At 37.9% G+C, this 25,501-nt stretch overlaps 7 protein-coding genes and 2 pseudogenes across 8 annotated transcripts; 4 read left to right on the forward strand and 5 right to left on the reverse strand.

The window, feature by feature from the left end:
* Positions 1 to 306: 306 nt before the first annotated feature.
* On the reverse strand, positions 307 to 1,290 carry LOC108850160 (putative 57 kDa heat shock protein). The gene is made up of 4 exons (XM_018623738.1): positions 1,248 to 1,290; positions 804 to 1,148; positions 678 to 719; positions 307 to 584 (listed from the first exon to the last, which is right to left on the reverse strand). Exons 1-4 carry the CDS (start codon positions 1,288 to 1,290, stop codon positions 307 to 309), a joined length of 708 nt encoding a protein of 235 aa, XP_018479240.1.
* A 1,980-nt stretch (positions 1,291 to 3,270) lies between these two features.
* Positions 3,271 to 5,047, forward strand: LOC108853072 (phosphatidylglycerophosphate phosphatase PTPMT2-like; annotated as a pseudogene).
* A 1,222-nt stretch (positions 5,048 to 6,269) lies between these two features.
* On the reverse strand, positions 6,270 to 8,240 carry LOC108837868 (GDSL esterase/lipase At4g16230). The gene is given in 7 exon segments (XM_018610873.2): positions 6,270 to 6,644; positions 6,738 to 6,780; positions 6,783 to 6,995; positions 7,068 to 7,313; positions 7,392 to 7,522; positions 7,896 to 8,049; positions 8,051 to 8,240. Coding segments are annotated over 7 exon segments (1,107 nt in total). The 5' UTR covers positions 8,135 to 8,240; the 3' UTR covers positions 6,270 to 6,408.
* A 2,561-nt stretch (positions 8,241 to 10,801) lies between these two features.
* On the forward strand, positions 10,802 to 12,908 carry LOC108850163 (S-protein homolog 2-like). The gene is made up of 3 exons (XM_057008562.1): positions 10,802 to 11,335; positions 11,413 to 11,695; positions 11,781 to 12,908. Exon 3 carries the CDS (start codon positions 12,120 to 12,122, stop codon positions 12,636 to 12,638), a length of 519 nt encoding a protein of 172 aa, XP_056864542.1. The 5' UTR covers positions 10,802 to 11,335; positions 11,413 to 11,695; positions 11,781 to 12,119; the 3' UTR covers positions 12,639 to 12,908.
* Positions 11,205 to 11,885, forward strand: LOC108848725 (probable enoyl-CoA hydratase 1, peroxisomal). Its single transcript, XM_018622157.2, has 3 exons — positions 11,205 to 11,335; positions 11,413 to 11,695; positions 11,781 to 11,885. The coding sequence occupies exons 1-3, from the start codon at positions 11,205 to 11,207 to the stop codon at positions 11,883 to 11,885; spliced, it is 519 nt and encodes a 172-aa protein (XP_018477659.2).
* Positions 12,624 to 14,140, reverse strand: LOC108848724 (probable cysteine protease RD19C; annotated as a pseudogene). The gene is made up of 4 exons (XR_008944990.1): positions 13,649 to 14,140; positions 13,458 to 13,577; positions 13,138 to 13,384; positions 12,624 to 13,049 (listed from the first exon to the last, which is right to left on the reverse strand). The product of XR_008944990.1 is annotated as a probable cysteine protease RD19C (transcript).
* Positions 14,141 to 14,314: 174 nt separating this feature from the next.
* LOC108855827 (uncharacterized) lies at positions 14,315 to 19,231 on the forward strand. The gene is made up of 16 exons (XM_018629742.2): positions 14,315 to 14,599; positions 14,763 to 14,957; positions 15,245 to 15,319; positions 15,482 to 15,649; positions 15,900 to 16,063; positions 16,417 to 16,635; positions 16,711 to 16,837; positions 17,068 to 17,256; positions 17,373 to 17,459; positions 17,544 to 17,701; positions 17,813 to 17,932; positions 18,029 to 18,254; positions 18,340 to 18,399; positions 18,502 to 18,675; positions 18,754 to 18,863; positions 18,946 to 19,231. Exons 1-16 carry the CDS (start codon positions 14,384 to 14,386, stop codon positions 19,118 to 19,120), a joined length of 2,463 nt encoding a protein of 820 aa, XP_018485244.1. The 5' UTR covers positions 14,315 to 14,383; the 3' UTR covers positions 19,121 to 19,231.
* Positions 19,232 to 19,784: 553 nt separating this feature from the next.
* LOC108849380 (transcription factor bHLH147-like) lies at positions 19,785 to 20,905 on the reverse strand. Its single transcript, XM_018622929.2, has 2 exons — positions 20,748 to 20,905; positions 19,785 to 20,654 (listed from the first exon to the last, which is right to left on the reverse strand). The coding sequence occupies exon 2, from the start codon at positions 20,641 to 20,643 to the stop codon at positions 19,948 to 19,950; it is 696 nt and encodes a 231-aa protein (XP_018478431.1). The 5' UTR covers positions 20,644 to 20,654; positions 20,748 to 20,905; the 3' UTR covers positions 19,785 to 19,947.
* Positions 20,906 to 22,137: 1,232 nt separating this feature from the next.
* LOC108853504 (outer envelope pore protein 16-2, chloroplastic-like) lies at positions 22,138 to 23,558 on the reverse strand. Its single transcript, XM_018626920.2, has 7 exons — positions 23,357 to 23,558; positions 23,205 to 23,256; positions 23,063 to 23,125; positions 22,901 to 22,929; positions 22,707 to 22,740; positions 22,529 to 22,599; positions 22,138 to 22,448 (listed from the first exon to the last, which is right to left on the reverse strand). The coding sequence occupies exons 1-7, from the start codon at positions 23,510 to 23,512 to the stop codon at positions 22,302 to 22,304; spliced, it is 552 nt and encodes a 183-aa protein (XP_018482422.1). The 5' UTR covers positions 23,513 to 23,558; the 3' UTR covers positions 22,138 to 22,301.
* Positions 23,559 to 25,501: the final 1,943 nt, after the last annotated feature.

A 25,501-nucleotide genomic window follows, 5' to 3' on the forward strand; every position in this document is an offset into this window, starting at 1 on the left:
TCAGCAGATAGAAAAGTTGAAAGGATGCGTGGTGAGTTTATTGGTGTAATCTAATATTATTTGCTTCATGCTCAAAGAATTACTTGCCCTCAAAATTTCAGTGTATTCGTTGCAAAATTATATTTTGTAAATATTATCTGCAGTTTCATAGACACATCGGGGAATGATAGTTAATTATAAGGGTCATAAATTATTATTATTATTTTTTCAATTATTATTTATTACGATATATATGCGTCTTTGTAACGTAACATAATCCCGAGATCTTCTGTGGAATATGGAACTAAAAACAGAAACGTAGTTTCATCAAGTTGGACGGATGATGAGGCGCATCACACCGTTCACAACTTTACGCTCCACCCTAGGGGAGGGATCTGTGCCAAGAGGATAGGAGAGCAGAGCTGCGTCAGCAGAGTATTCCCGACTACTTGAGTCGTGGCTAATGGCAGGAGCTTCACCAGTCACAGTCACTCTCCCATTTTCGACGTAGGCATTAAACTTATCTTGTGGAACGCCAGGCATGTCTAAACGCACGTATAAGCTGCCGTCTGGGAGGCGCTTGTACTCATAAGCCGTTTCCGGACCTGCTCCACAAGAACAAGTATTCCGCCGTACACTGAATAATTTTAATAAAATTAATTACCATTGTAATAAAAAAATATTTTAATAAAAATTACCCTTGGCCTTGGGTTCGGCACTGACAGGGCGGCCGTGGGTATCTTTGACCACAGAAACAAATAACATTTAGTTAAGACTTGTAAATGTAAATGTTGAGATCAAAGAAATGTGAAAAGAGCATATACCTTCACGGGCAGAGCCAACCCCGTTGATGTTGCTGGGGGTCGTGGAGATGAGTAGCCTGAGAACCCCGTCGGTCACTTGAGTGTTGTGGAATCTCGATATCTCGCAGCAATGGCAGTGGAGACTGATGAAGGTTACGTAGTTGCGGCGAGAGGAGTCGTGTCTGCTACAAGTTTGCTCCTCGGCTCTGATAATCACACCTTTCTTTGAGTCGTCAATGGCAACAGTAAAGTCATCTTGTCCAATTCCCGGTAAATCAGTCCTCACGAACATGCTATTGCTCCCGATCATCTTGCTTTCGGTGAATCCTTTTGGCCCATTTGTCAGAAATGGGTTCCTTTCGATGTCTGCTCAAATCAATATCGAAAAGAAAAGAATTAATTAACTTACGCAAATGGAGAAAAATGTGGGAGAGAGATTTGAGGTTTTGGTTCAAAAGATAATACCGCTAGATTGGGGCAGAGGAGTAGCAGGGAGGATGACCGCCATGATTCAACGAGAGCTTCTGCATGGTTTGTAAGCCAGGGCTTGTTAGGGTTACGTAAAACTATGAAATATGCAGACTCCAAAGGTTTTTAGACTATTTTAGATATTACATATATAAACCCATTTTAAACCTATGAAATTTTTACGAAAGATCAAACATTTGCTTGAAAATACTACACAAGTCTGTTTTCCAAACCTGTGGGACAAAAAAACATTCTGAAAGATTTCAAAGTTTTGAGAGAAATTACTAATTAAACTCATTTGAAAATTTGTGAAAAAAATATTCAAAAGATATTTGAAAGAAAAAAAGAAGCACAAAATCCACATGAAACCAAGAAGAGAGCTTGCCTTTGATCTGATACTAAAAGGTTTCTTTCTTCTCAGTGTATCTTTTTCTCTCTGTGTTTTGGGATTTTTATAGGCGGAAGGTAGAGAAAGTCACTCCAAAGCTTACTTTGACTAAACTGATACGTCAAAAGGAAATCTCAGCCGTCCATCTGATTCAATTATTGTATGGGCCTATAGTTACCAGAATGTTATGTGTTCGAGCTCAATGGGCCAACAAAATTCAATGTCCCAGGTGCACTTTCTCGCAAAGAGGCATAGAAAACTCTCTAGTCTCTACATTCAATTAGTCATCGAATGAAAAATCCATAGCTAGTAGAATATTCATGACTATATTCCTAGGTCGGATTCATATAAGTAACCTCTTGGCCATTAATTGCTATTGTACCCCAAACTAAGTAAAAGATACCTAATGACAACTATTATGGAACGCTGGCATTTATACATTGTTGACAATCGACGATAGTTTAGAGATGTTTTCCTATCTAAAGACAAAAACAAAAAAAAAATCCGAGAAATTCAATATGGAAATATCTATAATACGCAACTGATGTATGTCCATGCCCTAAATCAATGAATTCATTATGTGAGGAATGAAGTTTGTCTTTTAGCCTTTGTTGTTTATCCAAATATGACTATAATTCGTGGTGGTATCAATAAGTTTCTTTTGAAAATAGATCAATATAAGGTAGATCTGATTTCAGAATTGTTGAGAAAGGAGGTAATAGAAGAAATTATATATATATACCTTTTAAAAAGACAAAAAATTCCAAACGTTATACATTTTTCTATTTTGGATCATATACATGCAATTCGCGCATTCCCCTTATATCTCATAAATAAAAATCTGAATTATTCACTCTTAAGAGATCGTATGCTGCAACACAAAATCTGATATGAAAGATATATACCTAAAATTTTTGATTTATCAAAACATAAAAATGTCATGTACAAAACTATACAGTGAAATCTCTATAAATTAATAATGTTAGGATTACATCAAAACTATAATTTTTTATTAATTTATAAAAATTATTAATTTATTGATATATTAATTGAACCAAAAATTCAATTTGAATCTATTAAATTATATTTATTTATAAGATTTAGTGTATATTAATTTATCGAATTTTAATTTAAAAATTATACCGTATATTGAGAGGTAATTTCGACGATATGTAGCTTTGAAGAGGTTGTGGGTTTCTACGTACGCGGTTACCTTATAAATGTAAGTACTAAACATATAGTTTCAGTCAAAAATAAATTATGTGCGTAAGTGTGGATTGCAGAAAATATTATTTTGATCTCTGCGCCATTGACGTAATGTGTACTATGAAATCTATAGAAAATAGACGGGTAAACTGAGATATTTTAGAGCCGTACGCTTAATGTGTAATGTACCCCCAAATTAAGAAAAAGATACCTAACGACAACTATTATGAGACGCTGACATCGATGCATTGTTGACAGACAGACGATTGTTTATGGAGTTTTCCTATCTAGTGAAAATACATTTAAGAAATTCAAATTAATATACACATATTTACAATGCACTACTGATGTATATCCATGTCAAAATAGATGAATTCATTCTATGAGAGAGAAAAAAAGTTTGTCTTTCAATAGGTATACATACAATTTGGGCATGCGGCATTGAAAGACGAACTTTTGAGAACAATGACACCATTGATAAGGGTGAGAACAATTACATTGGAGGTTTCTTTCCCTAGAGCATGTTTATCGCGGTTGATTAAGGGCGTCTCTTCAGTTAATTTTAATTTAAAAAAATTAAAAATAGGAAGAAAGTCGAGGAGACGGGTGTTTCGTTGCCTCGTGAAGGAACGTATCTTGGTGGACGCGTGTCAAAAAATGAAAGATGAAATGGAGGAAGATGACGAGACGCAGCGATCATCCTCGAACTCGTTTCCAGAAATCACAAGAAGAAGAAGAAGAAAGGTATAAGTTTTAAGGGGGATAAAACGAAGAGAGCTCTAATCGGAGCGGGTGGTTGGATCCTATTCTGCCTGACTCTTTTGTACAACCTCCTCCGCTTAAACTCCAATCTCAGTTTCGATGGTGGGGATCAAATCGACGAGGTTTCCTTTTTGTTTTTGAATTAGTTATTATGAATTTATGAGTCTGTAAGTCTGTTTATGATGGAGACATTTTTTTTCTTTCAATTAGTAGCTTCTGATGGGAGCGGTTCCATTTCGTAAGGACGTTCCACGACTAAAGCAACTAGGCGTTGATGGCGTAACAGTGAGTAAATAATGTTTGTGCTCTCTTGAATTTTTACCTTTTTCTCTGTTGCTTATTGTTTTCCATTCTCTTTCATGTAAACAAAGAATTCTTTGCTCGGTAAAACCACTTACGTCCATTGCAAAGCTACCATAGTTCTCTGCTATCTGGTAACTCATTTTCTTATGCATTTAATCAGCTTAGAGGTTGTTGGTTTATTAAGGACTTTGCTCTCGTTGTTTCTCTTTAGATTGAGCACAAGAGTATGACCGTAGCTGCAGCTTTTGAACATGTCCGCTCAATAAGACCGCGGGTTTTGCTTTCATCCTTCGCAGAGGAAGGTAAGTATATACGAGACAGATCATAAAGCTTACAAAAAAACATGAATCTACTTGTGTTTCTTTAATACAAAGTCTAGGCTGTTTGTTTCTGAAAGATTGTAATTTATGGTATAGGTTGTTGAGAAATTTAAAAGGCTACAAACTCTAGAAACCTCTGATGCTGTAAGTTAAATCAACGGCAGAGATTATAGCTCTCAGGGCCATTGTTTGCAAGACTTCTTTGCTTCCTTTTGGTTCGGTTAAATCTCCTATTTTGATCAAGAGACCCAAAGTAAGAGACTAGCAATGGAGACATCAAAATCTCAAGGTTCTTCACTAAGTCTCTTCAACACCTTTATTCTTTAAATATTATTAAAATTTGATCAAGAGACCCTTAATGGGAATGTGGGATAAACATGCTTTTAGGACACCATGCACGGGGTTGTTTAAAGGGTGGTTTATGATTAAAAAAAAGAAGAAAAAGAGGGAGAAAGAGAAGAAGGGAAACAGCAACGCCTGATTAAGCACCAACAAGCGGTGTTGTTTGTGTTTTTCGCCGACCCCACTGATACGTGGCGGCTCGCGATTAGTTTTTTTTTTTTTTTTTTTAAAACAAAAAAAATATAATAAAAGAAAAATTTAAACAATCCCACTTAAGCCACTTTTGCGATAATGGTGCTCTTAGAGCATTTTTTAATGGGAGTTATATCCATTAGAATTCTAAATATATATGTACATATTTATACTAGTATTTAATTAAGAGATTTTTGATTTTTTAAAAAATTCATCCCAAATTTTTTTAAATACTAATATAAAAACCATATGGTAGTGAGCTAGTGGTCTTGAAAGAGTTACAATCCTAATACGAATTTGGCTTCGAAACTCCGTATAACCATCCGGACTAATGTTAAATTGCAAGAATACGTGAAGTGTCGTGGGTGTCGTGTAGGGATGGCAATTGGGCTCTCCCGTCCCATCCCGTCCCGAACTGCTGCGGGTTCGGCTTCTGACGGTACACGGCGGGCCTGTCCCGCGCAGGATGCGGTCCTCAACTAGTTGCCCAATCCTGTAGCGCAAAATGTAGGCCTTCGCGGGCCGTCCCGCGGGACATCGAATATTACATTGCTTGTCTCTACATGCACAAACAAACATAGACAAGAATTGAGTTTCAGCTTGCACATGATCGAGTATACTCTTACAAGATAAATACATTAAGCTTATACAAAACAAAGTTTTTATTATCATTCAAGATGACTTGAAGAAGCTCCACCGGTGCAGATCAGAGGCGCTTGGGAGACCGGAAGCATCATCGACCCTGAAACCACCATCAACGGAGCTCCATAATGTCTAATCTCTCTCTCTCTCTCTCTCTCTCTCTCTCTCTCTCTCTCTCTCTCTCTCTCTCTCTCTCTCTCTCTCTCTCTCCTCTCTCTCTCAAACAGAAATGGAGACTTAGGATATGGGTCTTCAAAATCCCGCGGTTTAACCCATCCTCGGTCGTCAGATCCCTACGGTTATAAAAAAATATATACGTAATATATATATATATATATATATAGTATATATATTGTATGTTAGAATTTCAATGGGTAGAATTCTCCATGAGGTGTTCTTAGAATTCTAAAATATATATATTGTGAGTTTTTAAAGTTACGTGAAACATAACCAAAACTTCTAAAGATTAAAAAAAAAAAATCGATTGGATTTCCTATAATTTAAAACTCTTATAATAAAATATTATAATTATATAGTATGTGTATATTTTTTTTTCTGAACTCCAATGAGAAAACCTCTATTGGACATATGTTCTTAGAGCAATATTAGCAATGAATTCTCTATTATGGGTACCTCACATATATAATACTAATATAATTAGTTTTATAATCAAATGTCAAAAGAAAAGAAAAAAAAGCCAATAGGAAGGAGACATGCTGGACTTGAGTCTCTTGACAATCAGAAAAAGTCTCTACTAATCAGACCTATTCTCATGAATTCATACTCTCTCTACTTTTTTCATTTACTTTTATTGTTATAATGGGAAGAAACTAGCATAGAGACTGTAAACAATGGAAAGCCAGCAACATTAAACGTTTCTAATTTCTTTAATAAGAGATTAAGACAAAATACTACAACAAACAAAAAATTAACTTGATCAAAATGCAAACCCCAATAGCTACCCGGGGCCAACCCCATCTACATGGGCTTTTATCTTCAAGATTTATGTGTTTAGCTTAAGGTTAGCGAGTTGCCGGATATTAATCGGGAAAATATCAGAGGTATCGCCGGAGAGGAGACGCCGGGCGATGATGATGTTAGCAGCTTCTGTAGGATGGTAAGGATCCCAAAATACGTATTTGGAACGATCTGTACATACTTTAGAAGATGGTCCACATGGAATGAGCCCACCTACCTTCCCAGCTAACGAACAACACGGAACCTTCTCACTCTCGAAACCTACACAAAATATATGAAAACTATAAGTTAAAATTTCAAAATAATATTTTGAATAACATTGGTTAAGAGAAATGCTTATAAATATTTACGTACCGTAAGATCCATAGTTTTGGATGATATCATAAAACAATGCGAAAAAACATCTGCGTAGACAAATCTTGAACCTTGTAGATTAGCGTTTAAATCATCCACGACTGTCTTAAGCTGGAGATTATACATTTGTGCCACTTCATTAGGTTCCACCGAGCATTCATCTCCTGCCGTTGGATCAGACTCTCTCGAAAACGGTATACAACCAACCGGACCTATATTAATCACCACGATTTTCCTTGCGCCCAATTCGTACAATCTCTACAAAACCATATACTAGTAATTAGTTTGGTCAGTCACTTAATTGGTTTGGATCAGAGATAAGGGACATACGGTGAGTTGTAATCTGAATCTTGAGATCATTTTATCAACGAAGTCTTCTGGAGGCACTGCTTTCCGTTCAAGAGTTGATACGACCGGAGTGAAATAATTGTTGATTAGATCGTTAGAACCAGTTGTAACCGAGAAAATTGCTGACCCGAATAATTTAGCTGCCGCGGGTTCACCGATCCAAGAAATGATGTCTTGTCTTGTGGTTGCAAAGTTGTCTAGTTGTGCATCCACATTAATCCGGTCGCCCTGTAATTATTCTTTCCTTGTAACAATAACTTCAAATAAAAAAATTGAGTTATAATATGCTTTTAAAAATGTGCTTACAAATAATTTTCCGGTGGAGTTAAGAATTCCACTTCCGCCGGAAGCATAATTTAGGCCTTTGAGAACGAGGGATCCTCTTGTCGTGGGTGCTAAGTTCGGTGGAGTCAGTTCATCGGAACCTAATGCCTGAACTGCGGTTTTCAAAATAACCGGTTCAGTATTTGGTTTGATCAAACCAAAGCGCAAACACTTAACTAGAATTTGATTTCAGTTACCGTGGTTTGGAAGAACAGGTCCAAAATGTAAACAATTTTAAACTTTGCACGCAGAGTGTCATAACTCATAGCCGGTCTAAAACCGAATTAAACCGTTGGAAACACATTTGATTCGTTCTGAGTTCTTAACGTTGTTTTGTTTCATAATGGAAAAGGTAAAAGTCATCATAGAGTTTTGCCATTAAATATGATAATTATTATTACGGCTTTCACTCTGCATGCAGACGTGTTAAAAATACTTTCGTAAGAGGTAAAAAAGACTATTAAAGACAATTAATAATTTACTTACTTACGATATCGACAATGGTTCTTCCATTGGTGAATCTTCCAGTAGCCGATCCAAAATCGATCCCATTAGGATCATAGTTAGCCTTTGACAGTGTGGTTAAATAGTTGTTGTTTCCGGCATCCACCAATGAATCTCCGAATACAAAACTTGCCGGGAATTTTTTTCCCAGCGAGACACACCTCAGGGATGAATAAGATCGATAATGCGATAACTTGGCAAAGACAAATAGGCAACGACATTGCTGATATGTTTTCGGTTTTAAAATTTTCTTTTTTTCCCGTAAAAATATCAGCTAGAAACAAGGGACCCTTTGTGTGAAGAACCAAAGACGGATATTATTACTATTCTAAGAAAAACGAAGTTTTGAAGAAGAGACGTGAGTATGAAAATGAAAGATAGATGAAAGTTAAAGAAGCAAAGGTTTATATCAATAACAAATAGGGTCATTTATTGAGGATGGCTCAGAACCAAATAACTGTTAGTTTGATCAAGAACTTTAAAAAGCGAGGTGCGTTGGGAAATGACCAATTACAAATTGTATATAGTTAAATGTGTCCACTTTTTATTTCTTTAAACAAAAATAAAATACTACGAGTCAGAAGTTGGGCCGGCTTAGTATTAATGGCGGTATACTACAAAAGCTAAAAATGTGAGAAATATTTATAAATATTAACATTATTTCTGTTGGCTAACATAATAGATTTTGGATATAGTATTAGATTCATGGAAATATCGAGTATATTCATATATAATGAAAACATATTATAAACTGAGTCATTCAAATATTAAACTATAAACTTGTATCATAGTTCCTATTTCTAAATACTAATCCCTAAATATCAATCACTAAACCATAAACTCAAATGTAATATATATATATATATATATATATATATATATTCTATTTATTTTTACAAGTTTTAATCTTCTTATTTTTATTTTAATATATTTAGTTACTCATAAGTTATAAATATGAGTATATTTGTATTGTATTTTTTACCGAGTGCTATTTTTGAAACACATATATGTATGAAATGGATATTTTAATTATCAAACTTGGAATGAGTCCTAAATCTGTTGCACCATTTGTAGCCTTGTAGAACCGCTTTAGGCGCTGATGACATTGTTCATTTTCTTGTGGGACACGACTCCACGAGTTTCTTAATCTAAGTTTGAAAAAATAACACTCATTAAATTTCTTAATCAACCTTACATGTTTTTTTTGGGTAACCAACCTTACATGTTGCTGCATACTATATGCATAAACTCAGTATTGTTAGTAATGAAAGAACGTGGGGACATTTAAACAACTATTGCGACAATGGAGAAGTTAAATACTAAATGTACTCTGCAATGCAACTTCCACCAAACTCGAGCCACATTATTAAAATAGCAAAGGAAGAAAAACGATGAATAAAAGTCTTGTGTGTTTGACCAAAAAAGGCTTGTGGGAAGTTAATGCTGTCTCTGATAATACAATATGTCCTTAAAAGATGTAAATAGTAGTTAATACTTAATAGAGTACACAAACTGGAGCAAGTGGCTGCGTTTGAATTAACTCAACTTGTTGTCAAGATAAGAAACAGTATATTACTTCACGACATTGTCGCGAAAACGTGCGATTGAGTAAAAGAAGCTCCAATTGAACTCTCAGGTCCAGTTGTAGAGCAGTAGAGGTAACAAACAATGAAGCGTAGACTTGCTAGAACCATTGCATTTTGCGATCTTAATTTGTTCTACTGACATTAGTCACATTATCATAGCAGTACCGTGTCATGCTGTGTTTTTGGGGATTTGGTAACCAAATCGTCTATATATATAAAATTTATCTGTTTTTAGTAAATCCCAACAGAAATAAATTTAGTGTGAATAGCTAAATGTATGCAGAGTATGAACTTATCATTTAAAATAAATCATCGCCGGAACGAGCTGTATCTGGTCTAACACGTTTGGGTAACTCACTTGAGCTTGATGGAACTACACGGGAGAAAAGATAATGGCGTAATTCGTATTTTATCGAGCATATCTAATTATATTTCATTTTTACTTTAGTTAGATATATTTCATTTCATTTTCTACGTTATAAAATACCAAGCAACTACTCCAATATATATTAATATTTTTTTCTATTCCAAAAAATTAATATATTAATACCAACAACTATAATATACTAGTTATTTGAAAAATTAAAGATTAAATTGAGATGTTTCGCACCACATTTTCCGTGTGGAGAAGTCCAATCCTAAACAAAACTATGATATGTTGGTTATATTTTTAAATTAGTATTAAGCTTTATGTTCATAATTAAATGATGTTATAGAGTTTCATACAAGTTAAAAATAACCTAATGTTCATTCTTAGATTCATTTATTTTCTCTCACTATAAGTTACTTTAGTATACCTATATGAACAGAGTTGGATCAAAGATTAGAGGACTATAAAAATTTCTAAAAAATTGTATTTTTTTTTTGTAATTTGAAACTTATACCTATTAATATAACGTCCAATAAATTAGAAGTCAATGCTAATATTTTACTGGGTTGTAGCCAAATCCAGCAATAGCCTATGAGCCAACAGTACTTGATGGAATTAGATACTCACAATTAATTTCAAATAGTAGCATTAACCAATAATAAATAAATATATAACTACAAAATCAATATTGGTAGAATTATAAAAAGAAAAAAAAATCTAAATAATAAATGGAGCGAGTACTAAAATTTTGTTTAAACGTTTAATATAACTCCCATCACTACAGAAAATACTTTCTTAGCTGATTAGCACATGCAAACCGACGACCAAAAGAAAAAAGCACATGCAGACCGGTTCAATTCGGTTTACAGACGGTTCGTTGTGTTTCCGTCATGTTGGAGAAAACAAACACGCAGCGTCCTACTTGAGCACAGAAACGGGATGCAGTTTACCAACGACAAAAGAATGGCACACTAACCAAGGCTAAGCTCTTCGTCATCTCTTCCTCATTGACCATTTCTTTGCTCAAATTCAATCGCCAAAGCTCGAAACTCTACTGCTCGGAATCGTCGAAAAATGGATCTCATCCAAGTGAACAAGGAATCAGGCGGGATCGGAATCATCACGATCAACCGTCCGAAATCTCTCAATTCTCTCACGAGAGCGATGATGGCGGATCTCGCGCGCGCGTTCAAGGAGATGGACGCCGACGAGTCGTCCAGGTCGTGATTTTCACCGGAGCGGGTAAAATCTTTCTGCTCCGGCGTCGATTTGACCGCGGCGGAGTCGGTTTTCAAGGGAGACGTGAAGGATCCGGAGACCGACCCGGTGATTCAGATGGAGCGGTTGAGAAAACCGATCATCGGAGCGATTAACGGTTTCGCCATCACCGCAGGGTTCGAGCTCGCCTTGGCCTGCGATATTTTGGTCGCATCCAGAGGAGCTAAGTTCATGGATACTCACGCCAGGTTCGCTTTACTCTTACGACGTCGTTTTGGCTCTTGGATCATTTAAATAATGATCCTCTGTTTTTGTTTTTTTGAAGGTTTGGGATATTCCCTTCGTGGGGTCTGTCTCAGAAGCTGTCGAGGATCATCGGAGCAAACAAAGCTCGTGAAGTTTCGTTAACGTCGATGCCGTTGACAGCTGACGTGGCTGAGAAGTTAGGGTTTGTAAACCACGTGGTTGAAGAAGGGGAAGCTTTGAAGAAAGCTAAAGGAATCGCGGAGGCTATCATCAAGAATGAACAAGGCATGGTTCTGCGGATTAAATCCGTCATCAATGATGGACTCAAGCTTGATCTTGGTCATGCTCTTACACTCGAAAAGGTAAAAAACCTTTTTAATCTATCTACGAGAGTTCTTGTCCCTTTTTGTTCGATCTGTGACTTAAGGTATCTACTAAACTCCGCAGGAGCGAGCTCACGCGTACTACAGTGGGATGACAAAGGAACAGTTCAAGAAGATGCAGGAGTTCATAGCTGGACGTGGTTCCAAGAAACCTTCTTCCAAGTTATAGATAAACATCTGTTTATCTTTTACATAATACTCTCTTGAATAATAATAAAATATCTTTTGTTTGTTTTTGAAGTGTAACGCTCATCAAATTAAAGTAGCGTGAGATTCCTGTCTCAGTTGAAGACATGTGTATAACTGGAAAGATGGAATCTGTACTCTTTAAATAAATCTGGTAGAAATAATCGTCAGAGTGTTGTGTTAGCTAAACCTAAAACACTATCTCCTATACTGAAAGATGGATAATCCAAAACAGTACCGATCACTCTTCATATTGATTATCTTCATTTCTACAAATATGTCACATGCTGACCCCAAATATAGCGTTCCAGTTCCAAACGGTCCATCAACAACAGGATCTGTATTTCTTCCTTTCGGAAAAATAACTGTAGAGATCATCAACGATATTGGTAACACACTAACGCTGAAGTATCACTGTAAATCGAAAGATGATGACTTTGGTAAACGCAGTTTGCAACCGGGTAAGTCGTGGTCGTTTAAATTTCGGCGTCAGTTCTTCGGAAGGACATTGTTTTCCTGTAGTTTTGCCTTGCCAAATGGAATGTATTCGTTCAACATATATGAAGACCACCGAGAGAGCGCCGGCGATGACTGGTGCCAAAAGTGTGTGTGGAAGATAAGACAAACCGGACCTTGTAGGTTTAATGATGTAACTAAACAGTTTGATCTCTGTTATTCTTGGAACAAGTCCTTGTATTCACCAAGATTTAACCAAGAAGAATTACATAATATATAACTTATATTATTCCATCTTATAATAGGTGTATCATCGTTCATCAAAGATACTAATAATAACAGTTGATAGTGGTGGTTATACAGATACATGAATATACAAGGACATGTAAAACCCAGTAGTGTCCTAATAATCCTACTGAGGTGTTGTATGAACAGCAGCAACGGTAGATACCATCGTGTCCACACCGCAGATGTTCTGACTTCCCCTGCAGATTTTGTAGTAACCCTTCTCTCCCCACATGGATCCCCATGAATTCTTAATGATCCAATAAGGCTTATCCTCAAGACGGAGTGGTGCATAACCCCGAACCAAACCCAACCAAGAGCACTCCATGGTCTTGGTTCTTGGAACATACATACGGGCACGAAACTCCTCCTATGTAAGTTTGCATCCACAATGCGTTGATAGCAACTGTTGAGAAGCAAAGGCAACGTGTTAGATCTCTATTTGTACAACTAGAAAAAACGTTTTTTTTTTTATTAAAAAAAAAAGAACTTACTAGCAAGAGGACCGTTCTGGACTAGATTTGCAGCGATTTGGTCTTCATCCGCAGAAACAACGCTGAAGTTAGACACTTTGGCAGCGATCATGGTCTTGTCGAATTTGCAAACAGAACGGTCACGTCCTGTATAAGGATAGTCTTGTTCCTTCATAAGGCCGCCGGTTTTGAGAGTGTACTCAAAAGCGTTGTTCATTAGTCCTCCTCTGCAACCACTGTCACATGACTTGGCGTCTTGTGGATCACACTGCATGAACAAGACAACTTTAGGAGCTAAAGAACCAAAACAATGGATATCGATCAATAGACAGAGCAAAAACCGTATGGTCGCAGTCTATGAGCTGCTGCTCGCTGAGGCTGACGAGCTCTTTAGTCGCTAGAAAATGTGCTCCTTCAAGAGCTCCCGTGGCACTAAACGACCAGCATGATCCGCACAAACCCTATTCAAAATCAAAAAACGCATTTAGTCTCTCTACATTTACAAAAGCTAACAGGTGTTTCCTCCGCATGCCTGATTTTTAACGGGGGTGACGGCTCCATGCTCACGCCAATCGAAATCCGTCGGGAGCTCGCTAGTGGGAAGTATCGCCGCCTGCTGAGTGTCGTTAGGAAGACGGAACCGCCGTTTCAGCCCTAGATACTTGCGGCTGAACTCCTTCGGTGTGACGTCTGAGAATTGCGTGACGCCGTGGACGGCTGTGGGATCGAGTAGCTGGCGACGTCTGGCTCTACGTAAGTTAGCTTTGAAGACACGGAAGCGGTGGTCGTGCTCGGCCTGGTTCTTGTAAGTCTTCTCGTACTTTGATTTGAACAGAGTGAACTGGTGGTCTAAGTTGAGGAGGAGTTGTTCGTCGTTCTCCTCCCGGACGACTTGCTTGATCGGATTATTTTTAACCTCGCCGGAGATGGAGACCGATAAAGCGGATGCGATGAGGAGGAGGAGGAAGAAGATCACACGATCCATCTCTCTGTTTTTGCGTTCGGACAAAGAGAATGGAAACTGTTACGAGTTTGTTTAAAAGGACTGATAAAAGACACGTGGCGTGATATAATTAGTTGTCTTGTTTGATAGTTCTTGAGAAAGCGACGACACGCGAAGCGACACGTTGCTTGCTGCTAAATATTTTCGCCATTATAATTTTAAACAAAAAATGAGGGTAAGTTAGTAATTCACTCGTTCTTCAATTCTCTCCTCCGCGACTAGTATCAAGTCCAGTCCAAATCTCGGAGGGTGACTGTTACAGTCATGGAGCTGAGATCGGATTCACGATCGACTTCGTTTTCTTCTCTCCTGCTCGTTGCGTTTCTCACTGTATTAAGCGGACTCGTTTCCAGGACCGAGTCGGCTCAGCAACCTTTCCGCCGCGAGCCGGGTCACGCTCACTGGCATCACAGCGCGTTCCTCGACGTACGAGAGAGCGTCCGATCCGATGTCCGCCGCATGCTTCACTCCCGCGCTGAGGTAAATTTAATGTGAATCATCATCATCATCATCATCATCATTGAGTCTGGATTAGCTAGAATTGGCTTTGTGGAAGGTCACGGACGTGCAATTAGAAGCGTATGATCATGTTGTTGTTCGTGATTGGTTGTGAATTGTGGCTCCTCTGCTTTTACTTTTGCAGGTACCGTTTCAGGTTCCTCTAGAAGTGAATGTAGTACTTGTAGGTATGAATGGGGATGGAGGATACAGATACGCTGTGGATCCTCACAAATTGGAGGAGTTTTTGAAAGTTAGTTTCTCTACTCATAGGCCTTCATGCCAAGAGACTGGGGAGCCGCTCGATATTGAGCATCGACTGGTTTACAATGTGTTTCCTGTGAGTATTTTTATCCACGTGTTTGTTGTTTTCTGCATTTTCTGTGTCAGGATTGAATATAGTATGTGTTAGATCATTTTGTTTTCACGTTTTGGACAAAGCTAGGCAAGTTCTAGAATCTCCTCCTGCTTGCTTGAGCTGTCTGGATTGTTTGCATCTTTAGTCAGATTATTACTGTGCATGTAGTTGTTTTTCCTCAGTTATGACTATTAGGGACTTCTGATGCCAATATTGTCTCTGAGTCCCCATTGATCTACTACTCAAATATTCTTTGTTGATTTTTTTAGGTTGGACAGCCTGAACTAATAGCTCTGGAGAAGACAGTGAAAGAAGCCATGGTACCTGCTGGGACTGCTTTAGAGGTTTCCTTGATCTTATCCATCTCTAATTTAACTCCCTCTCATAACAATTTCACACACACACAGACATATGTGTATATATATTTGATGAAATGCAATTTTTCTCTGCAAAATCTACATCTTAGTGTATATGACACTGAGCTGAAAATTTTATATTTAATTTAGGCTGACTTTGGAAGATACTTACCGGCCTATGACGTAGAGGCAACAAAAGTTGAGTCCGCATTTAACCGGCTTTACTCTTATATTTTTGATATGGATGTGGGAGCTGGATCAACAGGAACCGCGGATAAACCCTTACCAAGTGCCATATTTGTAGTGAATTTTGATAAGGTATGTCTTGCAGTACTCCTCTACTTCTTGAATCTCGCTTATGGTATGCACAGTGTCCAAATGCATTACCTGTTCTTGTTTTTATGTGTATTATTTGGAAGAGTTTGATATCGTCTTAGGTTTATAGCCCTCATCTTTCTCTTTGTTTTTGAAGATACTTTGTTCTTGTTATGTTTGCAGTTATCGGTAACTGATTACATACTGTGGGTTCTTTTTTAATCCCCTTTTGTTTTCTTTACTCACTATTCAGGTAAGAATGGATCCTCGAAATACAGAGATTGATCTAGACAGCTTGATGTTTGCAAAGCTACCAGAGCTTAGTGATGCAGACAAGGAGAAACAAGAGGCAGATTATATTTATAGATACAGATACAATGGTGGCGGAGCATCCCAAGTTTGGCTTGGATCAGGCAGGTAAACTCATCTCTGTTTTTATTTCCTTGTTGCGGTAAGATATGGATAGAAGTATTCAGTGGGTTCTTTCTTGGCATCTCTTTGTTATTCCTATGAGTGATATGATTGTGCCATAGATGTGATCCAGCAAAATTTTACCACCCTATTCTGAAAGCATTACATCTATCTAGGTATCATTAAATTATGCAGAGGAAAACATGTGTGATATTTTTGTCCTTGTGTTGATTATTGATAGCCAGAAAGAAAGGAAAACTTGTAGATGATTACCAAGAAGATAGCAACTTACTTGTTCTAAATTTTATCCAATATATTGTTGGCCTAATTGTTCTATGCTTTGTTTCTCGTCTTGTTAGATATGTTGTCATAGATTTGTCTGCCGGGCCTTGTACATATGGGAAGATTGAAACTGAAGAGGGAAGTGTTAGTCCCAGAACATTGCCAAGGATACGAAACATTGTGCTTCCTGGAGACGTTAGGCCTGTTGGTCATCAGTCTACACACGATATATTTTCTGGTCAGTTAGCTTCGTTAGTAGCCACTACAATTGAGCACGTCATAGCCCCTGATGTCAGGTAATATGATACGCAAGACTTTCTTACTTCTATCATGAAAATAATGCTTAGATGATTCATTCTGAGTGCGACCAGGTTTGAGACGGTAGATCTAGCAACTAGGGTGCTGGTGCCTATCATTGTGCTCCAAAACCACAATCGATATAATATCATGGAAAGAGGACAAAACTACAGCATAAATATTGAAGAGATAGAATCTGAGGTAAGACTTCTTCGATTTAAATGAATGATGTGCGTGAAATAATGGTGGTTCTTATACTTTATTTTGCCTTCTAAGTGGTCTTTTCCATCCCTATGAGTCATTATGTAGTTAATAGACATGTTAGGCAAGTTCTTACTGCTATAAGAAAGTTAACACCCGTACAGTTCTCCTACGCACAAGGATTTGAGTCTGTAGATTCTCACATGCTAACTGATCCCGAGTCTTTACAGGTAAAGAAAATGATTCATGAGGGGCAAGAAGTAGTGATCGTTGGAGGGGCTCATCCATTACATCGGCATGAGAAGTTAGCTATTGCTGTCTCAAAAGCCATGCGTGGGCATTCCCTTCAGGAAACTAAAAAGGACGGAAGATTCCATGTGCATACCAAAACATACCTAGATGGTGCTATCCTCAAAGAAGTGAGTTTCAATAGTTGGCAACTCTGGTTTCCATACAGAGGAAAAAACAACTGGTTCTTAAACTGCTGTTACTTTTCCAACCATTGAAATCTCGTTATTCGTATTCATCTTTGCAGGAGATGGAAAGGTCTACTGATGTTCTAGCTGCTGGTTTGCTGGATGTGTCTGACCCTGGGCTTTCTAATAAATACTTCCTCCGCCAGGTAAAATTCATGAATTTTTGTGCAAAAATTTGTTTCGCAAGTTTTGGTTCGTTCATGGCAAAGATTCCATATGTTTGTACTCAGAGCTGGGAAGATGAATCTGAAGGTTCGAGTGATTCCATAGTAAAACACAAGCCTCTCTGGTCAACTTATAGCTCGAAACTTCAGAAGGGAAAGAAAAAGAAGGCTGTTAAGAAAAAAGGCGATCTCTACCGGACTTACGGAACAAGAGTTATTCCAGTGTGAGTTAATTAACATAATAAACCAGCTGATCGGACTATTAGTTACACTGGCCATTTGTATCAGACTCTGAACCAAAACAGCAAATGATCTAAATTATGTACTCTGTATAGGTTTATACTCTCATTAGCTGATGTGGACCCAATGCTCATGATGGAAGATGAGAGCCTCGTGTGGGCGAGTAATGATGTAGTCATTGTGCTTCAGCATCTAAACGAGAAAATACCTATGAGGTGAGCAAAATGCAAAACCAAGAAAGTGAAAAAAAAAGCAATGAGAAGCGTGCTACTCTGGTCATCTAAATCGGTTCTGATTTCTTGTTTCTGCAGTTATGTTTCTGAAACAGAGAGACAGCACGCTGTTCCATCACAAGTACAGCGGCATATACTTGCAGGTATTGCATCTGCTTTAGGCGGTGTAAGTGCACCATATGAAAAGACCTCTCATGCGCATGAAAGACCCGTCACCAACTGGCTTTGGGCAACCGGTTGTCACCCGTTTGGACCCTTCTCAAACGTCTCTCAGATGAGTAAGATGCTTCAAGATGTTGCACTGGTGAGTTCAATCATTCTGAGTTCTGAAAGTAAATACAATTTAAATCATTCTGAATCTCGTGAGATACGGTATCTGTAATCCGCAGAGGAATACTATTTATGCTCGGGTTGATTCTGCTCTGCACAAAATACGTGAGACATCAGAGGTAAGCCAACTGCAACTTGTAAAAAAGAAAATAAGAGATTTATAGTTTCCTCCACTGAGAACTCATCATTTGTGGTTGTTGTGGTTGTTATTATGTGAACAGGCGGTACAAAACTTTGCATCTGACTACCTCAAGACTCCACTTGGAGAGCCAGTGAAAGACAAAAAGAACAAAACGAGAACGGAGCTATGGGTGGAGAAATTCTACAAAAAGACAACCACATTGCCTGAGCCTTTCCCACACGAGCTAGTCGAGAGATTAGAGAAATATCTAGACGTAAGTGAATAGAAAAACACCAGATGAATTGTTTGATTACTCTTTTTTTGTTTGTTTGTTAATGTTTTATGACAACAGACGGTTGAGGAGCAACTGGTGGATCTCTCGTCTTTGCTATACGATCACAAACTATACGATGCTCATCTCAACAGCTCAGAGATTCTTCAGACCACCATGTTTACCCAACAGTAAGTCTCTTGTTACTTGTCTAAATACATTCTTCAGAGCAAATAAAATGTAACACAAACCGAAAATAAACACTGGTTGCAGGTACGTAGAACATGTACTGGAAACAGAAAGGGAGAACATGAGATGCTGTAAGATAGAGTACAAATACACAGTTGGAGTCAAGTCTTATCAAACGTTGGTGTACGGAGGAATACTTATTGCTGGTTTTCTTGTGTACTTCCTTGTCATCTTCTTCTCTTCTCCTCCTTCTCGTTGACCTCTTTTCTTACTTTCAGGGTCGTAGATTTTGTAACGAGTGTTTCTTGTTGAATCTATGTGACTATGAGTTAGTTGACATATTTGTTTTGGAAGCAGTATCAAAGTATCACACCCTCTTTTGCACAGCACACAAACTGGTATTACTGAGCTAAAACCCTTGTCCGGAAGTGACCTTCGAAACATAGGAACATCTATTCAACTGACCTGCAAAGAACCAAGGGTTTGGCCAAATCAGACATCACCCTAAAATCTGACATTAATTTGTTCAGATTCATCTCACATAACTGTTAACCATACTACTATAGATTCTTGGGAGACTATAATCCAAAGAAACATGATTCTTTCTGGTTATCACGTTCACGTCCTGACTGCGTTACACGGTCAATTGTGTTGCAAGTTGCATGAACTTATCAATATATATCTCTTGAATGCTGGCAACCAAATCGTATTTTTCAGAGTAGGAACGTTATCAAAAATAGAAAAAAGCAATTTGAACTTTGAACTGTTCGAACGACCAAAAATTTTCAAAGGACAACTATTGAAGTCCCAACCTTCACTTCATGTATCAGTTGCTTCGTTGAAGCAGCTTGGAAGATAACATAAACCGTATGTCAACTGATAACAACTATAACACAAACTTGCAACATAAGTACATACTCAAAAATAGAAAGACTTTCAGTTTCAATAATAGTAATATCTCACAATACTTCTTACATAACAAATCAAAGCTTCAAAAAGTATTTAAAAGGAAAAAAAACAGATAATATGATCAGATTAAAAGTATTAAAAAACAGGAAAGACACAAAAAAGACAGCTGGGGCCAAGCTAACCAAGCATGCGTGTCTCTTCGCCATCATGACCCATCTCCGGCATTGGTGGCGACGAGCTGGAGCCGGAACCAACGGCGGAGATAATAGCATTCAAAGCACGAATCTGCATCTCCATCGCAACGATATAATCAGTGGTTTCCTCTAAAACCACCGGTAACGGTTGTTTCCGACAACCGGGAATTAACCGGCTCAGAAATTTCACTCTCTTCTGCACGGCTGGCAAACCCTTCCCCTTCAGCCTCAAAACCGTTGCTCTCTTCTTCCTCAACCGGTTATTCCCGGTTATCGATACAACCGTCGCCGGATTCGAATTTCTCGACCGGTTCAGTTTCCTGAACCTGAGCTTCACTCTCACAGCTTTGGACAGAATAGCTCGGCTCCACAGCGTCCTGCCTCTCGCCGTGACCGCCAAGGACCGGTAAGCTGCGTCGCGTACTGCTCTACCTCCTCCGCCACGAGGAGGAGGCAGCTTCGCAGAAGGATCCGCGGCTGCGGCGGCGCTGATCCGGAGTTCCCTGAGAGATTGAATGATGTTAGTAGAGTAGATCTGCTGTTGCTTCTCCGATCTCCATTTCTGCACCGACGACGACGACGACGATGGTGGTGGCGAAGTAGGTTTTTTCTTCCGCTTACGTCGAGATTGATCGTAACCGGAGCTCCTCGTCGTCGTTACCGGATAAATCGACTCCATGTCAACTTCCTCTGAGGACAAAAAAGTAGAAATCAACGAAACAAGAAGGAGATTAGGAGAAAAAAAAAAGAGATTAGGGAGATGATTAAAGCAATGACGTTTACATGTGGCGAGTTGAGGTGGGAAGGTGGTGAGACGTCAAAAAGAGGAGTTATGTGGAGGTTGAGGAATCCTTTTTGAGCAAGGAAAGGTGTTAATGGAAATTCCATCTTTATATTATCTCTCTATCTTCGTCCATGTGATCTCCACTCTCAATGTTTTTATATTATCATCATTAATGTTGACTTAACTTAATTACTACTTTTAATACAAATATTAAACAAGATAATCAACCTAAATTCTATTTGTCTAATTATGTCGTTGTCGGTATGTTTTTACTTCTTTCTTTTTTTTTTCTTGTCTGAAAGTAAAGTTGCTGTTACACATTTAGATGTCTAATTCGTATAGTTCCTTTTCAGCATCTATAGATGTTCACACGTCTGTGCTACTAACATTATCTACTTTAGTAAATGCTTTACTGGTTCTGCTTTTCGTACAACTGACATCCCAACCCTTAACTCACATCTTAAGTTGAATGGTGGAACGGAGAGAATGTCTCATAATAATAGACTACACTCATAGTCTCTTTGTCCTTTTTTCCTATTTATCCATTAACTTTCTGATGGAAGTTCATAAGTCATAATCTTTGTGGATCAGAGATAAGAACAGATGTAGAAATCTTCTCCCCGTTGGTGCTAAAGCTTGACTTCGGCACCTCTATTTCAGTTGTCACAAGGTTTTACCAGCAGATACCTAGCATTAAATTTGCTTCTCAATTAGTTTTAGCTTGAATAAGAATAATTGAAGGAGTGATGCTTCACTACAAGTCTACAAACACAAAACATTTGTTTCTCTTACGGTATTGCTACGAAAAGCATTTATCTAATAATTTTCTTCTTTTAAGTTACCCACCAACCTGACTAACCCCGAGTTAAACATCTCATAGCGTGTGCCTTTGTACCAAACTTCAAGGACCCTTTCAAACAAAATTTGCGTGACCTTTTTAAACTCGTGGGTGCCTAAAATTGTTTTAAGGTTTGGGTCTTACAAACCCTATCTACCATTGAGTTACCATACATAGATAATTTTCTTTTTAAACTATCTACTTTAGGGGAAAAAAATATGATAACGTCTGGGAAAACTGGTTCATTTAGGCTTTTACATAACTTCAATTATAATTGACCAAAAAAGAACATAACTTCAATTAAGGATGATCACTCACGAGATATGTATGTTCATCTTCTTAGTAACCGTCATTTTCGTAATCGATACTGTAGTTACTATAGATATACGAGTAAATTACTTCCAAGAAAAATATATGACGCAACCTCACGGGTCCTAACCATTTGGCATTTTTTCTTGTCTGGTTCCACAGCCACAGGTCCCACACTTTATCCAAATAAGATAAGATTTATGTTCTTTTTGAACCAAAAGATGTCAACTAGTTTTTCTAAAGGAGTTAAAGCCAAGTAACAATTTGAACGGAGTGAAATGTGATTTGTTGCAACAGAGTTCTCAGTAAAGCCTAGTCGTAACAGACCCATAGAGATCTTTTAAGAAGACGAGTCATATTTTGTGCTAAGCATAACACATATAAAGCCTTCTATAATGAAAAACATCTAGAAAACGCTGGAGAGGAGGTTAGCAGCAGCGGAAATGGCTGCTCCGGTAAGAGCAGACTGAACCACTTGCTCATGGCTTGTCCTCTCCGAGGTCGTCGCAGCCATAGCCGCTCCTGTCAATGCTCCAGCCACCACGCTATTCCTCTGCAATACATATGTGTATGGTTACATATTATTTAAACAATCACACACTGATTAACGCTACAATTTTGATAAAGACTCACCCAATCATGAGCTCCTCCACGAGCCTCCTTCATTCCATAAGTTATACCCGAATATAATCCAGCTGCTAGGCCTGCCATACCATACCATATCAGTTAACATCCCCACCTTCAATTAAGAATCTACTTAAGGTTAAATTACAACAGTTGAATTTACATAAATACATGAATATATACTCACCCCATTGGAGAGATTCTTTTCCTGTATTCTTCACCTAAAGACCAAATATTAGTTAATAAGTCTCATACAAAAAGCTCATGACTAAATTTTTTTTTTTACCAAACTTTGTTGCTTGCACATGCACACAAGACATGATCATAATATGCATACACATGCAGGCATAATATTAGCGACCATTTGTAATTTAAACTCACCAGTGCTTCCAGAGATTTGCTGCTTTCCCCTGAAAGTGCAACAACAAATACTATTTAACAACATAACGTGAATCATAATACAAAACTGACTTGCACATCTCGATCTCATAAATCAAATACGTCACATATTGTAAATGTAACTGCATGGCATAATTAACGGACCTCTGAGATTAGGGAACCTATGTGTCTTGCTTCCCGTATTCTCACTCGAGTCAGACCCTGCCCCTGAATATATGAATCAAACTGAAGTTGGTTGGTTGACCTACATATATTTGAATATGAAGAAAGTAGGAGGTGTTTTTACCATCAACCACCGTGAAATAAGCTTCCCTCGACACAGCTTGTAAAGCTCCAACCTTCATAATGAATCCAATTTAAACTATCTTAATAGGTACGTCAAATATATCATCCCTCTTATATAGCTACACATACATGAAATATTAGAGCTTATATTACCCCTGCGGCTTTGACGAAGGAGTCGGCGATGCTGTTGAGAAGAGGATGACCAAGATCGAACAAGCCTGACTTCTCATTCTCAAATCTTTTGATCTCAACCGTTATCTTTTTTCCTCCACTCGTCTCCATTGTTCTTTGGCTTCTCTCTTCATTCATCTTTCTTTGCTTTCTCTCTTGTTTCTTACTGAGTGTTAACACTTCTCTCTTCCACACCACAACAAGTAAGGAGAAGAACAGAGAGAGAGCTTTCCCACTCCCTTGACACGTGTTCTGCTTCCCCCACACGTGTCGCAGTCTGACCTATGATCTGTTCACCTTTCATCTTGTTAACGTGTCTCTTCTTCCTAAAAAAGGACAATGTTACGAACTTCAATTGAATTGATACATAAAAAGGCCATTGGGCCTAGAAATACGAACCGGGGTTTTTTAAATTTCCGGTTTAAATTGGAGCTCCGTGAGATGATTTTAGATGCTTAAAAAAGTTAAGTTTTTATTTCTCTCAGTAATAACAAAAGGCTCTTAGGTTAGGATGTTGCTCTAGTAATAGAATTGAAAATGAGTTATTGCTATGTTTTGGTTACTTAAGGTTTGTGAGAACTCCAGGAAGTCACCAACATTTTCCGCAGGTAGCATTTATTGAGGCGCTTGATCAGTAAGCTAGCTCAAAGGGTTCTGATAAATCCAAGAAAGATTGACTATCATACTGGAGCGTTTGCAAGCAAAGTAAAAGCCCTTTTTTATAATCTCACGGATTCTAGATATCATTTATTTCTTATTTGGTTGTTTTGCAGATTTTTATTTGTTTCTAAACTCTTCTATACAGATCACTCCAGCAAAAGATGGAAGAGCGGTGATGATTGAGCTGATTGATGCCAAAAACCAAGAAACCCTTTGGAGGTAAACACAAATAATGTCGCATTAAAGAGCTTTTAATTAAGAGCTCCATTCATCAAAGGTCTTGGTCTGGAAAATGTAAGGTGATATAATAAACGCCACCCCTCTTATGAAAAATCTTTCACTTTTGGTTCTCTGATTTTATATGGTTGTGAAAGAAATAGCCTTGACGCTCTGTTTTCCACACAGATCAATGTAGCAACGCAGAGAGGTTTTATACCAGTTGATGAGCGAATGCGTGTGATCGACGTAAATGGAAAGCTGGTTGGTGTTATTTTCATATGCACACCTTATATGGCTTACCATCAGTTCTTACACCGATTCACTATTGGTTGATAGTTTCCAAACTTGTACTGCATCGGTGATGCTAATGGTAAACTGATGCTCGCTCCTGCAGCTAGTTCCACGCAACAATCTTTTCCCCCTTTTTGTCTAATTAAACTCTCTGTGGATCTACTTGGTGTTGCCGTGTTGGCTAGTGGTGGAACAATCTTTTCCCCCTTTTTCTAATTTGCAGACATATTCGAGCTTTTAGGGCAAACAACGAAAAGGGTTTGCCGCGGAAATGGAATGTGGTTGGTTTTGTGACTTTTGTGTGAGCCTAATGGCGTGCTTCATGTTTCCATAAATAAAACTTTTGTTCAGTATAATTTCTTGATTGTTTCATTAAATGGTGCAGACAATTATTAATACTGCTTCTAAAAGAAAAAAATATTACTGTTTCTTTTTTTTTTCTTTTCCTCCAATATATAAACCTTGTTTGGTGAACTTTTGAGCTAGCTAAAGACACATGATTTCTCTAAAAAAAACTAAAGAAAAATGATTTCAGATTACCTGTTACTCAAAGTCCACTCTACTGACATTTCAGGCAGCATAGAAGTTCTGACAGAGAAAATCTGAGATCAGGAGGATTTAGAGAGAAGTTTTTGATAAGTGATTATACTTGCATAAAGTAAGTCAGTTTATCCATGTATGTTATTTTTGTCTTGCCAAATCATAAAGCGTTTTAGTTATTTAAGGAACTGATATACCTTCAAAAGGATACATGGAAAGTATTCCGAGGAAGAGACTCTTGCATATATATGAAAGGTCTAATCGTAGCAAAAGAAAATCAAGAAAGAAGAGCTGTTAATAATTTGCTTTGCATACCAAATGTCCGTTGCTTTGGAGCTTTTTTATGTAATCATCAGAACTGTATAAAAAGAGTTAAGGTTCTTGACTAATCAATGGAATTGTTGAACAAGAGGAGGA

This window comes from Raphanus sativus, chromosome 4 (genome assembly GCF_000801105.2).
Source record: "Raphanus sativus cultivar WK10039 chromosome 4, ASM80110v3, whole genome shotgun sequence".
Classification (NCBI taxonomy): Eukaryota; Viridiplantae; Streptophyta; class Magnoliopsida; order Brassicales; family Brassicaceae; genus Raphanus; species Raphanus sativus.